This window comes from Hemicordylus capensis, chromosome 4 (genome assembly GCF_027244095.1).
Source record: "Hemicordylus capensis ecotype Gifberg chromosome 4, rHemCap1.1.pri, whole genome shotgun sequence".
Taxonomy (NCBI): domain Eukaryota; kingdom Metazoa; phylum Chordata; class Lepidosauria; order Squamata; family Cordylidae; genus Hemicordylus; species Hemicordylus capensis.
The window spans coordinates 80,586,088-80,600,524 of record NC_069660.1 but is presented as its reverse complement, the minus strand read 5'-3'; the positions used below and the strand labels follow the sequence as shown (position 1 = coordinate 80,600,524).

Here is a 14,437-nt window from a genome sequence, read left to right as displayed (position 1 = left end):
CAATAACCCCTTGACCGGACCAGTCTAATAGATCCTTCACCCCTGCAGAGGTGGGCTGTGGCTATAAATTCTACCTTATCCAGATGGTGATCCATCCATGACAATGGGAAGATGACAGTAGTCCCATGGAACACCACCCTGATCAGAGCAAAAGACCAAGTCGAGCATGTGACCAGCATCATATGTCTGTCCAGAGACCAAATGGGATTGGCCCACAGTTGTCATTGCTTCTATGAACTCTTGAGCCACTCCTGACAACCCAGTCCCAAAATGAACATTGAACTCCCCCACCACCAACAGCCTGGGCCACTCCAAAGCCAACTCAGCAACCAGGCCTGTCAGCTCAATTAGGGACTCCACTGGGCAGCGGGATGATCAGTACAGCAGCAGAAGTCCAAATCTATCCCTGGTCCCTAGACTTTGGTACACATATCCAATATAGGCCAAATCCCTGTCAGGGATCCTGGTAAGGGAGATGATATTCTTACAAACCATAGCCACCCCAACCTTCCCACCCACATCCTCTCACCTGTTCCACCATGAGTAACCCTTTGGGAGAATCTGGAACCAAACCAGACCACTAGCCTCTCCCGACCAGGTCTCTGTCATACATACCAGGTCAGCTCCTTCATAATCAAGTCATGGATTACCTTGGATTTATTTTTAACTAACCTGGCATTACAGAGTACTAAGGTGAGGTTCTGTGGGTGGTTGGCATTGCTCTCCAAGGTCAAAGAGGTGGTAGGCCTGCTGGAAGGGGAAACAGCAATTAAGTTTCTGAATTCCCTTCTCCTGTAATGGCCCGCTGGCCTACCAATGCCATATCTTTGTTGATTCCCCACCACTACTGGTATAGCTGCCCCAGGGTTGTCACTTCCCCATCACTGTTCAACCCAAGACACATACCTATACCAGGCCTAAACAAGAACATGAAGTGAGCAGGAATCTTCCTTCCTGCAGTCCAAGACAATAAGTTGGCCCCAGCCCTCAGTCTCACCCCTGAAGGCCGCCACCAAAAGCCAGCCCACTTTGACGGCGTGCTTCAGTGGCCACCTGCAAGCGGCCTGTGCCAGCAGCTGCACACCTAACTGCTGCCCACCCTAATAAGCCTAGAAGATCAGAAGCCCAACAAATCAAGCCCAACTAGAAGCCCAACCACCCCCACCAATCATGCCGCTTGGCCCAGGTGCAGGATATCAAAACACAATTAGAGTGAGCTCAACCCCAGATAGCAAACGGGCTGAAAAAAGGAGAAAAGGAGCACAGCAAAGCCTCTGGCTCCCAGAATATGTATCCTGTATCTTTTTTAATCAATTGACCCTAAGGATGCCATTTTGATGTACTTACCAAGGGTGAATACATTTGGCTCCTGCTTTGTTTGAGTTTACTTTACAAATATGTAGAAAACTAATACTGAGTCCCAAACTGGCATTCACACTCAGCCTTCCAAAATATTTCCTTTTTCAGCCACTGAGCCTCCATGCTATGTGGATCTCAGGGTTTAACCACAAGATATGATGGCAAGGATAATAAATTTGTATGTTGCCATTTTTACAAGTCCTTTTCATAAGGTAGTGAACAGTAAAAAAATTAAAATCCCCTAACACACAATAATACAGGAACTACAAATCACAGCATCACAAAAACAGGGGCAGGTGCCAGGGGAGGGGGAGACTCCAGCAACAGAACAAGTCAAAACAGAATTTAAAATCCAGCTTAAAGATGATCAAATCAGTTATTAAATGCAAAGTGAAACTTGGGGGAAAAAATCAACAGATCTTGAAGTCTCTCTTAAAAGCAGTCAAAGGAAGGGTGTTACAGTCTCCCCAGGGAGCAGAATTCCACAACCACAGCACCACCCGTAAAATGGCAGAGGAAGGAAGAAGATGTGCAGAAACTCCAGTGGTTCCAGTGGTGCAATACAGGCTTTGAGGTAAATCTCTACCTGATCAACTTACTGGGTTTTTTTAGAGGCAGGCACTAAAACACCGAGCACTAGAGTAGGCTATGCTAGTGCAGCATTGTCAAAATCTAAATATCAGTCTCTACAAACCCTGAAAGACTCAATGCTGTGGCATAGCTCATTGAGGTTGCTGGCAACGCTGGGGCACAAGCTGTCCTGAGGGCAGTGAATTCCCATTAGGTGCAATGAACAACTATTTCTGGTGACTTCTGCCTAATACAGCTCATGCTTCACCTTCCACACAATCTGTAAGTGATTTGCTGCTCTGGATGCAAGATTGATGTCTGGCTGAGACTGGGGTGAAAGGTCAGCTTTCATTTGGGGTTTTTACCCCAAATGCCATGTTAAGCAGACTGCTCAAGTGCTCCATATCATGGCATTCTGCCCCAGCTGGGTGCTATGTTAATATGCTGCCCCCTAGTCTCTGCATTTAGAACTGCCTTAATTGTCCTCCTATAAATTTTCTGGCAATTTAAAAAAACACACACCTTAAAACCCATTTTTTCGCCCAAGCTTTCTCATCTTCCTAAAAAAAAATTTGGGGTTTTAATCTCTAGTTTACTTTTAAATTGTTTTTAAGTTATTTGTATATGTTTTTAACTGGTTTTATGTTATGGTTAACCACCCAGAGACAAAAGTTTGGGGCGGTGTACAAATTTGATCAAACAAACAAACAAATAAATCTACTAGCAACTGATTAGGCCTTACTGTTTATTATCAAGCCATGATGTGCCCAAGCAGTCCAAGCCTTGCATTGTCTTTTCACCTCACTCCCATCTCATCTGCCTCGTTTGATCCTGTTCAGCCTTGCATTTGTCACCTTCCCACCGCCAGGTGCTTAATTTTCTGCATTTAAAAGGTGTTTGCTGTTCTAGCTCTGCTTTCATTAAAGTTGAAGATTGGTTGTCTGAAGTTGTGAGATCAAGCTGAGTTTCACTAACTGGGAAGACATACAGCCTAATGTTTCGAGGCCAGGACAATGGCAGCTGTCCGTGTGAGCCTCTGGCATGTCAGTTCTTTGTTCATCACTGCAGGGATGCAGTATGGCTTATCAGCCTCAAGCACTGGTTCCTACTGTTAACTCCAAAGCCAGACACTTCCGGCAGCCAAAGGCAGCTACGCAGCATTTTCTGCCTTTCATATGGAGCTAATGAGGCCTTCCTGCCTCTTGCGTCCTGGAAATACCTTCCACCAAGGAGTGAAAAGAGCCTTCCAAGTGGAACCCAAACCTTTGAAAAACTGGGCAGAGGCCCAGGCCGCTGCAGAGACCCAGCTCCAGCCAAGGCATTGACACAATCACACCTTTTAGTGGTGCCGCACCAGGTTCTTCTGTACTCTGGCACAACACAGCTTTGTGGCATTAGACAACATAATGATGCTTTGTGGATAGGGCACGGACAGGACTGGAGGCAAGTGCTGCGTAAAGAGAGCTGGCCTGGCAGGGAGGGCTTTGATTCAGTGTGTTACAGAAGAGTAAAGGGTTGATAAGACAGGTAAGGTAGAGCTCGGCTACGCAACTTTGGCCCTCCTGCAGATGCAAGGAGGGCCTACAACTCCCATCATCCCTGATTATTGACCACTGTGGCTGAGGATGATGGGAGTTGTAGTCCAAAAACAGCTGGAAGGCCAAAGTTGACATGCCTAGGGTAGAGCTTTCCACAGTCGAGGTGCAGATTTAACTTTTGTGATGGCAACAAAATTGCCATCATTTTTAGGATCAGGCTGCCTCATAAACAGGATTGGCTCTTCCCATCCAGCACATTTAAACCCATCATTTCCCCCCAACACCATTTGTGTGTAAATCCCATACATTCTGACATAGCAGTGAGGTATCAGTCACTATGATCATAGCCAACATTTTGGCCATTAAGAACCAATTTCACCGACTACCACCCCTCTGCTGCATGTTTTCACAGAGACAGTTGCAAAGGCCCAGATCTCTTGAGCAAAAACAGGAGTGTAGCAAAACTGAATGGCATCACTTGATGATCTTTTCCCTATGCCTTGTTATTCAGGAGAAATGCATTGTTTAGAAAATATGTGCTGTCCTGATGAAGCTACTCCTCATTTGCAAAGGTTAATAAGAAGATCAACACCATTCAGCTACGTTTAATTGACTCCTATGGCGAAGAAGAAAGAAGCAATGAGGCTATTCTTACAAGCAGCCTAACCCAGACTGGGGCAGCCCAGCCTGCTCATGTGGATTGCTGGGATTGCTCCCAGTCCCGGAACTTCCGCCCTGCCTAACCCAACTTTTTACCCCAGCATTTAGCCAAGGTTAAGGGAGTGAACGTGCCCTAAACTGTGGCACTGGAATCGTGTGTGTGCTCGGGCTGCAGGCAGATGGGGGATTTCCCAGTGCACACTGTGCTCGTCAGGCAGTGCATTGTGGAATACCTGGAGGCCGGGACTAGTTTTCCAAGCCTCCAGCGATCCGCGCTGCCAGGAGCAGCTCAGATTGTGGGGGTGCACAATGGCGCACTGAAGAGGAAGCTGCAGATCATCTGGGGGGGGGGAAGTAGGTCCAACCCTGCCTTCCTGCCCGGCCACCCTCCCCGCCACTGCTGCGGTCATGTGAACGACCTTAATGTTTGTGGAAACATCTGGGCAGATGCCACGGGTAATGCATTCACACTTCTTTCCTTCATAACAGAAGCCCATTAAGAACAAGAGTTATTTCTGTACCACCTAGTGAAGCACAAGGGCACTTTCCAAGACAACTCATTCATATTTTATGAACCGTTTAAACACCCTTCTCAGCACCAGCAATGCATGTAAGATTAGAAGCACAGGTATGGGTCACTTCGATGGTACAAATTGAGATAACCTTGATGAACTTCACTGAAATCGGTTGAATTGCACCAATTTGCACCATGGGAGTATCCTTACCGCAGTTGGAAGAGAGTTTGGAGGCCGACAAAAACCAAATCGCTCTGTTGTCAGCTCCTATAGAGTACAGCAACACCTGACAGGTCATGCCCACTAGATGCCAGCCAGATCTGAATGCATTCTGCTTCCTTTAATTAAGATGGCTTAGGAAGCCATTGTGGTGTGGCCCGGTGCCTAGATAGCTGGAAGGGAAAAGCCACATTCCCTGGCAGATTATCTATCTAATATGGACACAGGGCTACTTAGCCTTGCTTTCCCCAACAACCCTCTGCCAAAAACCAGGTACTAAGCAATGGGCGGAGGGTGGGATTGAAGTGATCAACTCTTAAAAGGGGTTGCAGGAAGGTGGTGAGGACAGCTGTCCTCATCATAGCTACTTATTAGATACTAATAATCATAATTAGGACAGCCCTTTAGTGCCCCAGTAACCATCGTCATTATATCACAAGGTATCTCTGAGGTCAATAGCCGAGGAAAACATTTTCCAAGAGAAGAGGAGAGACAGGCAAGTGCAGTGTGGGAAAATCCCTTGAGGCTGTTTTCAGCAAGTCTATTTTGGACCCTCTCATAAACTGAGAGCAGCTTTGGAAATCTAAGACCTTTGAGACACAGAAGGGGTCTCTAATTCCATTCTTCGGAATGCATCTTTTTGGAAAAAGTTTGGCTGCCGAAATTGCCTGATTGCAACATTGTACATACTGTATAGTAAAACTCACCTTCCCTAGCACATTCATTTTGATGTGAACTCTGCCAGAAGGCAGCCCAAGCTCAGTGTGTTCCCTTGCATTTTTTACACCTCTAAATGCCAGCAATTCTTTTGCATCCCAGGCGTCTGCATGTGAGATAGAGAACGAAGACTGTGTGTGTCTGTGCCAGCATTTATGCTCTAGGTGTGACTAAGGAAATAGATATGTGGACGGCTGTTTCTCGAGCACGGAAGCAAATGTCTTTGCCTCTATGGAAAAGAGACGAGATTGTGAATTATGTGTTGGAGCTGTGTACACAAAAAAGTGAATGAATATGGATATCTGCCATTGTTAATTTGCATGGATTTGAATGGGGATGTGGTAGGCGTGTCTCTATTAGTATGCATGAAAAAGTGTTTGTGAAAAGGAGACAGCAACAGTTCTAAAGGCAAGGAGTGTGCAGATTTCCATCACGCTGCATTTCAAATGCAAACACTTGCAAAATGGCAGGAGCTCTGGCACTGATCTGTTTGCAAGTTACCATTATCACAATGAGAAGTTACTGCTGTAATGGGGATTGTTGGGGTGACCTCACAGCTGTCTAGACCAAGGAAAGGCTTGCTTTTGACTGGTTAGAATACTCAGCAGAATACTGTCTAGAATACCTACTACTTAGGATACTCACTTGAAACGACTGCCCTTCCCAAGCCTGTAATATTGGAAGTAAGTGCCAATTGTGGCCCCCAACTTCTTGTAAGGGTAAGCCCCCCCCCCCACATTCTGCACTTGTGTGTACATGCCTACATGTGCAGACATAAGGCAGGGGGAGGGATCATGTGCTATTGTGCTGTATACCCAACAGTAAATCTATGACACGGAATGCTCTTCTGAAGCATGTAGATGCAGATAGACAGCAGGAAAAAAAGAAACCCTTGCTAACCATTCTGGTGTTCTACTAAAACTCCTGGTGGATCTTGAATTCACTGGGTGAGAGAGGGAGATCAACGCTGAATACATTCAAGAGAGTGCCTGCAAGCTCAAAGTGCTGGGGCACTTTATATAAGGTATCCTAGGCGTAGGCCTTGCCTTTGCCTACAGAGAGTTGTGCTGTGGTGATCAGTCTTCAGGGGGCAAATCACACCTAGGGAATCCACCATGAAACAACTCTGATGAGGTGCTCTACATATACACAAAATAAAGAAACAGACACACATACACACATACCTGCACACACATTAAGAAGGACTGAGAGTCCCCCTATTACCTGCATGTCAGCAGGGGAAAGTAAGGAGAGAAGGGAGGAGTGAGAGAAGGAGATAAGCAGAGAAAGTACAGCAAAGTGATCACAGTGAAGGGGAGAAGGGGGAGAAAGCTCTAAGCGTTACTGATTACCTCTATTCTGCTTGGCCGGAGCTTAGCTATGGGGCTCAGGTTCTTGTTCACTGCTGCCCACTGCTTAGAAAACGAAGCACAAACTCAAAGGATAGAGGTCAAAAGCCAACAACTGAACAAGAACCTGAGCTCCAGCCAAGCAAGGCTATCAAGGAATATTGGTAATCAATAGTTCTTACATTCAACCACCTTTGGCCCTGGGTGAAGTGTGAAGGAAGGACCTGTTCTGCCTCAAGGGAAACAGGAGGCGGGAGCCAGCAGGCAAGAGAGGCATAACTGAGTGGCTGGAGCTCATGTGTACACACACGGCTGACCAAGAAGGCCTGGCAAGAGGAACTGGCCCATCTCAGCTCCACCATTCCCCGACCTGCTCCCAACAGTTGCTCACCAACTCACCCGGGCTGCCCTGGATGAATAGGGATCCTCAAAGAGTGCCCACATCTTGGGCTGCCAGTTGCGGCAACAGCCTCCTCCTCCACCAACGGCCCCAGAAGCTCCAGGCGGCCTGTCATCCATACCCAGGCGCTGAAGGGTCATCTCCCTGGCCCCTTCGTCCTCAGTCTCCTCGCCAGCCACCCCAGCTCCCGGCTCCGGGCTCTCAAAGATATCCAGGGCTTCCTCAGCATCGCGGTGCTGGCGGTAGGTCATCCAGCAGCAGGGTTCCACGTCGGTCTCGTCAATGCCCCAGTAGGTGAGCTCCTCCTCGAAGAGGGGTCCACAGATGTCGGCGGGGCAGTGCAGCTTGCCTGTGCGGTAGTAGTTCAGCACATAGGAGAAGATGCCTGGGTGGCGATCAAAGAAGAACTCATTGGTTTGCCCATCAAAGTCAAAGTTGCTCTGGGCATCGGGGTCAGCCAGCCAGGCCAGCCGGGTGCCGGGCAAAGTGCGCAGCGTGCTCTTGTAGGTCTCATGCCTGGTCCCCCCCACATTGATGGTGATCTTGTCCGACTCTTCCCCCTTGCCCATCTCTTCCTTCAGGCATGATTTAGAGGGTGGCTTGTTCCCCGATTTGCGCCCACGGTAAGATGAGACACACACCGAGCTGATCATAGATTATGTTAGGTGGCCCAGAGGTGCCCTCTAATAACCCTTCTTCTGGCAAGAAGCTGGGGGAGGGCCCTGTCTTCCTGACCTTCCTGACAGCTCTGCCCTTTGGCTGCCCGGTCTATCTCCAGGGATCTGCAGCCCGAGCTGGCAATCAGTTGCGAACAAGCAGGCAGTCGTCCGTCGTCTGTTCCAGGGGAAGGCAAGGAAGCACTAGCAAGGCTTCTGAGCACCACCAAGCTGCAACAAGTACATCCACACAGGGAGAAAAAGACCAGATGTGAAAGGAGTCTGGCCTGGGTGACCAACCCAGATGCCCAGAGGATGCCGCTTCCCTTTATGCAGACTGGGACACAGAAACGCATAGAGTTTTGGAAGGCTGGTTAAACAAAAATCAAATCAAATCAGGACTAATGAGGCTATTTCAGCAGCCTCAAATCCTCTCCCCTTCTGTATTTTCTTCTCCCGGTTCTCAGCAGGTTGCAAAATCACTCAGAGTCTTTCCAAAGTGGAAGTGAGAGCTCGACTTGACTTCAGAAGAGATTTTAAAGTTTGAAAGAGCTCCCTAGACCGAGGCGCATCAACACCCTCCTTCCCTCCCACCTATAGACACAATGGCACAGCCAACCACCTGGGTCTTGCCTCTCCCCTCTTGCTCCCGGGCTGTTGCCTGATGCTTTCGTCCTCTCCTTTCCCGCCCAGGCAGCAGGGTCGCAATCAATAAACAAAAAGCATGGACGTTTCCAGCGCGCCAGGAAGGAGCCGTGTTTATTCCCCCGACGTGAGGAGCCGGCAAAGGAAACCCGATCCAACAAGGCGCATCATCAGCACTTGCTCCTTGGCTGAGCTGGTTCCACTCTAGCGGTCCCAAGGGGGGGTCCAAGCAGGGTTTGGTTTCCTCTCCTCGGCTTTCCTCCTCCTGATTAGGAAAAGCGTTCAGGCTCCCGACAGAAACCGCTTCCCGTCGGAGCTCGTCGGATCCAGGCGGGATCTTCCAGCAGCCCCAGCCAGGGACGGCGGTGCCTCTTGCCCGCCTGCGGTTGCGCTTGCGAGAGAGCGGGAGGAAGCGGAGCCAGCTCGGAGCTGTCTCATTTTCAGACTGGGGCGGGGAGGGGGACCGAGAGAGAGGGAGTGGAAGTACCACACCGCTTGGGCGACTTGGGCTCTCTCCCTCCCTCCCTCCCCTCGCCAGCACTGGGAGGGGCTGCAGGGGGAGGGACTGATCACTTGGGGCAAGGGGCCGCGGGGGCGGGAGGAGAGAATCGGTGGGCAGCTGCCCCGTTACTTGCTCAGCCCACAGTGCACCCTGTTGCACGATCTCCGGCGGCGACGTACAGGCTCCGCACAACAAGCGCCGGATCGCCCCGTTTGGCCCTAGGAAGGAAGCAAATGGGAGCCGGAGCATTCCGCCTTTTGTCCGGAGGGGGCGCTCTCTGGAGAACTGCGCCAACAGGACTGCTTCGGCGGCTTTCCAGCAAGATGCTCCCCGCCGCAGCCTGTTGCCCGGATACTCGGCGACTTGCATCCCCATCCCCGCTCAGCCTGTCTTCCAAGCCTCGCAGGAGCGCTATTATGTTAACCCCGTCAGTGCTGCTGAGCGTTTTACAGCTCCCCACTGGAGAGGGTGTAGTAGATAGAGGCGGGCATCTGCCCACTTGTGGCTTGCCGGCCGAGCAAATGGGGTGGACTCCTGAGGGGGCCATAACGGATATTAAGTGATTCCAAGTGCAAAAGAGCTTGCCCAAAACAGAGGTGGTTTGGGAAGGCGCAAGGTTATCCTAACTCAGCTCAGCTGTATGGGACTGGGTTGCCTCTGGTGAGAGGAACATTGCCACAGCCTACCACTTGTTAACCAAGACATCTCCTCCTTTCTAGCTAGGTCTCAGCAAAAGCACAGTTGCTGCCACAGCACACGCTGCTTCTCTACCCTGATTCCGCAGTAGGAGCCGGCCCCGCCGCACAGCACTCACTGTACTGGGGCCGGCTTATATTATCTAGTGGGGCTTTAGTCCTCCAGCCTCGTTGAAGCATATAAAGCCACAGGGCAGAGGAGGAGCAAAAGAGCAAGAAGAAGGTTGAGTCAGGGGTGTGGCTATAACTGAGCAGATGGAGTTCAAAGAACCCCGCCCCGACCCCGCTAGCTCCACCCTAACCCTATTTTCTTCATTATTTCCCCAAGGCGCCGCGGGGGAAGGGGGTGAACAGTGCCTACCCCTGGGCAGAGTAGTGCCAGCTGCTAGCTAGCTTGTGTGCAGGGTGTCCATGGCAGATTCAAAAGTCCGATTTCCAAGCCTAAAAGCTGATTTTAAATCTTGAGGAGTTCAGCACCACCAATAGCATCAAAGGGACCTCCCCCCCCCTCTCTCTCTCTCTCTTTTGCATGTTTTTATTTATTAGGAGAACATATATCCTGCCTTTCTATTGTACAGCAGTTAAGGTGGCTAGCTAAAAGAGAAGATTAAAAAAACAATCAAATAAGCAACCAAATAAAATTGTGATTAAAAAGTCAGAGACCCCAGTGAGGCACAATTTAGCCATGGATTTATTTAATCTATTAAACAATTTAATATTTAATATTTGAACAATTTAGCCATGGCACAATTTAGCCTTTTCACCCTATAGCTTAACCTTACGCACACTTCCTTGGGAGTAAGTTCCACTGAACTCAGCAGAACTTGCTTAAAAGTAAAATGGGTGTGGGATCCCATCTGGCTGCAATATGATTGGTTCATGAGCTAGTATTATTACTGACTATTCCCGGGCCTTCCAGAAAGGGGAAGGGTGTGTTCAGATATGATGCTTAAAGCATCTTGGGTCTTCTTGGTATGTATGTTGCAGGCGTGGAGCCTAACCTCCAGCAGCCCATGTGTGGCTGTGGCAACGGCCCCGCTCACCCTGCCCTCCACGTCTGATGTCAGATGTGAGGTGCATGGTCTGGCTTGCAAACGGAGCCGCGTGGCTCTGTTTGGGAGTTGGAGTCCGGCTGGCACTGCGTCCACAGCACCGGCCATTTAACCCCAGAAGGGGCCGCGTGGCCCCTTCGGGAGCTAGACTGGGGCTGGCGCTGTGTTCACAGCGCAGCCAGGAGCGGCTCTTCCCTGCCTTAAAAGCAGGGAAGAGCCGCCCCTGGCCGTGCCGTGAACGCAGCAGCCATTTAACTCCCAAACAGGGGATGTGCGGCCCCCGCTCAGGAGCTAAACCAGCACCCCCGTGTCTGACGTCAGATGGGGGGCGTGTCAGGGCCGCAAAGCACGGCCCCTAATTGGGTGCGGCCCGGATTCTTTGAACCCGTTTGCCCAACAGTGGCTCCGCCCCTGGTATGTTGTTAATGTGAACTAGAAAGTGGAAGAGAGTCATTTTAAAATCAAATGTATGTTTTAGTCAATTTAGGGCTTGTGTTCAAATTACAGATGTGGGGAAAGCAAAAACAGTGCTATAGCCAAGACATTTGCTTATGCTGTGCTGGTCTATATCAAGTCACAATTGGTAAGGAAAGGACAGAACTACATGGAACTTACTTCTCAGAGCTGAGCTGTTTATCCATCTGCTACAGCACTATAAGAAGATGCTGAAAGGCATCATCTCATACTGCATGGGAGGAGGCAATGGTAAACTCCTCCTGTCTTCTACCAAAGAGAACCACAGGGCTCTGTGGGCACCAGGAATCAACACGACTCGATGGCACACTTTACCTTTACCATGCAGGTCATGTCTTACTAGGCAGATGGACTGAACTTGGGACCTACTCTTGAATGGCTGTATGCTACCTCCAGGTTCAGAGGCTCAGGCAGCATGCTTTCAAATACCAATTGCAGAGGAGCAGCAGCAGGGGAGGGACCATGCCTGCTTGTGGGCTTTCCGGAGGCATCTGATAGGCCACTTTATGAAGCATGTGATTTTACTAGATAGGGCATTTTTCAGATATTCTTTAAAGCCTAATATGGTCTGGGGAAGCTTTTACTTAGCAGAAACATACCAATCCATCCATATGCTGCTCTAAGTATGCTCTTCCCATCAGTCTTGATGGGTCTTGATGGATAATGTACTTCTAAAGAACAGAGAGTCCTTGGAGGAAGCTTAAGTCAAGGGATGTCGTCAGTAGAAGCTTTTAAAGCAAAATCTAGAAAAGACCATAGATTGTGCTCACACACAGTGCATTTAACATACATTGATTTTGCAGCATGAAAACTCAACATCTGTATTTGCAAGATGCTAATTCCATACTTTAAAATTATGCAAATCTGTACACTCTGTGTGCAGTTTTTCTCATTTTGCATAAACTTGCTTAATTTGCATGATTCTTAAACAGAACATTTTTTAACCAGGTAGGCAGAGAAGTATACATGGGTATGAGGAAGGGAAATATCTCTAGAAAACTGGAAATTTGTTTAATAGCTGGGATTCTCTGGAATGCAAATTCTGCATCAAATAGCAAATTCCAAGCTATTCTCAACACAAAGACCCCACCCCTTTCACAATGATACTTCCCCAAATAGGCTAACCTCTGGAATTTCAGATTTTGGGAGACGAGGAAGGGATTCTCAGGAAGGTATAAAGACCCACTCTTGAATAGATTCAAGATGAGATTGCAAAAGAATACTAGATAGTATTTCATCTGGTTACTTATTATGGAGTCTACTGGGAATTTATTCCAACTTTAGTGCAAATTCCGATGGGCAATGTAACAAGCTGCCCAGATGACATATACGGATGTTGCATAAGTTTTTAGCAATCTGCTGACAATCCATTAAAAAGCTGTGTCTTTTCAAGTTAGAATAAAAGTAATATTGAAAAGATTGTCAGCAGATGGTGTTAGAATGTATGCAGCGTCCTTGAACATTATCTGACACCAGAATTTGCACTGAAGTTGAAACAAATTATTGCCTAGAAGCGCCCTCTAATACACAGTAACTATAGCAATGTTATCAGCACAAGTCAGTCACCCTGTTTTGTTTTGCTTTGTTTTGTTTAAAGCAAAATGATCTGTACCTTTGGTACACACTCCCTTAGCATATAGGTCAATTTAACTGTTTATAACAATGCTCACCAGTCAGTCTATAGAACCAGCCACTAGGCCAGAGATAAGATAGGTGCTTCTGAAAAATAATCACATGGTCTGAAATACAGGTGAAAAAATGACCCCTCCAGACTTCCCTAAATTAATGATTTTATTAAATATATTTATGCTCTTAGCATTATATCAAAGCACCTAACAAAGTATAATATAGCAATCATTCAAAACACATACCACCAAATAATAGATAAATAAATAAATCATTGTTAAAGTAGCAGAAATTACTCATACAGTCATAGCCAGCACAGAAACATGTTCAGTTAAGAACACCTTCTGAAATTAAAAAAAAAGATCTTCACCTTTTCCTTAAAGACAGCCAACCAGACCTTTCTGGGAAGAGAGATCTATAACTGTGATGCTGCCACTGAACAAGCTCTGTCTTTGGTACCCACTAAATGAACTTCAGTTAACAGAGGGTCAGAGAGGAGGGACTCTGTGACTGATCTTGGCACATTCATATGAAAGAAGTTGGTCCTTAAGGGTAAATGGGGTCAATTATACCCCTGCCATATTCACATCAGAAGAAAATTGTGTCTGTTTGAGGTTTGCTGGCCCATAAAGCTGGAGCTGAACGAGGTTCTGCACATTTCTTTGTGGATTGCAAGGACTGAATAGGAATTTAGCGCTCCTGATGCTCTCTGTTTAAATGATGATGCCCGGATTGCCCTCTTCTGCCTTCTCTCTGAAGTCAGGTAGCCCAAGCCACATTCAAGCTAGCTCACTGCCTGCTTCAGTGTGACTCCTCAGTCAAAATACATGCATAGTTCCCAGTTTCTTTCCCTCAGAGAAGCAAACCATTTTTAAAGATCATAATTAAACAAGTCAATAAAGGGCAGCCCAGATCTATGTAATAGAAAAGCTTCCACTTGGTTCAGCTTGAGCTGAAGGAGCCTGGTAAATGGAAGAAATCAAATTAGCAGAGCATGGATTAGCAATCCAGGCAGACACAGCCTCTGCATTTCAAAGTGCAACTCAGCTTCCCATTAGCACATATGGAATGATGAGCAGCAAGCCAATGTTACTCATTGTTAAAGGCACAGAAACTGGCCCCTGAGACTCAAGAAAGAATCATCCGACATCATTACAGTTATATATAGGGAAGAAACCATTGATATGATAAATCAATTAAGAGAAGTATCTACCAGAAATACCATTATTAAGTGACTAATATCAAGAAGCATCTACCAACAAAAATAAAATTAAAAATGTAACATTGAAAGGGTACAGGTATCATTACAGTGCTTCAAATGTAAGTCATGATTGAATTATTTGCTGTTCTGACTATTTACTGAAAGTGGTACTGCCCTACTTCTTTGGGCTGGCAGAACATTGAATTCAAGGACAGCAAAATTAACTCAATTTTTAGGTATGGGTTTTAGACATATTTTA

General features: G+C 47.5%; 1 protein-coding gene across 5 annotated transcripts in view; it reads right to left on the bottom strand.

The window, feature by feature from the left end:
- Window positions 1-7,996, bottom strand: part of KCNC4 (potassium voltage-gated channel subfamily C member 4) — a 105,179-nt gene extending 97,183 nt beyond the window's left edge. For all 5 annotated transcript variants that reach the window (XM_053247005.1, XM_053247000.1, XM_053247002.1 and 2 more), the window contains exon 1: window positions 7,327-7,996. In XM_053247005.1, the coding sequence (XP_053102980.1) occupies window positions 7,327-7,980 (654 nt within the window). In that variant the 5' untranslated portion in view covers window positions 7,981-7,996. The remainder of the gene's footprint in view (window positions 1-7,326) is intronic.
- Between the last annotated feature and the right edge of the window lie 6,441 nt (window positions 7,997-14,437).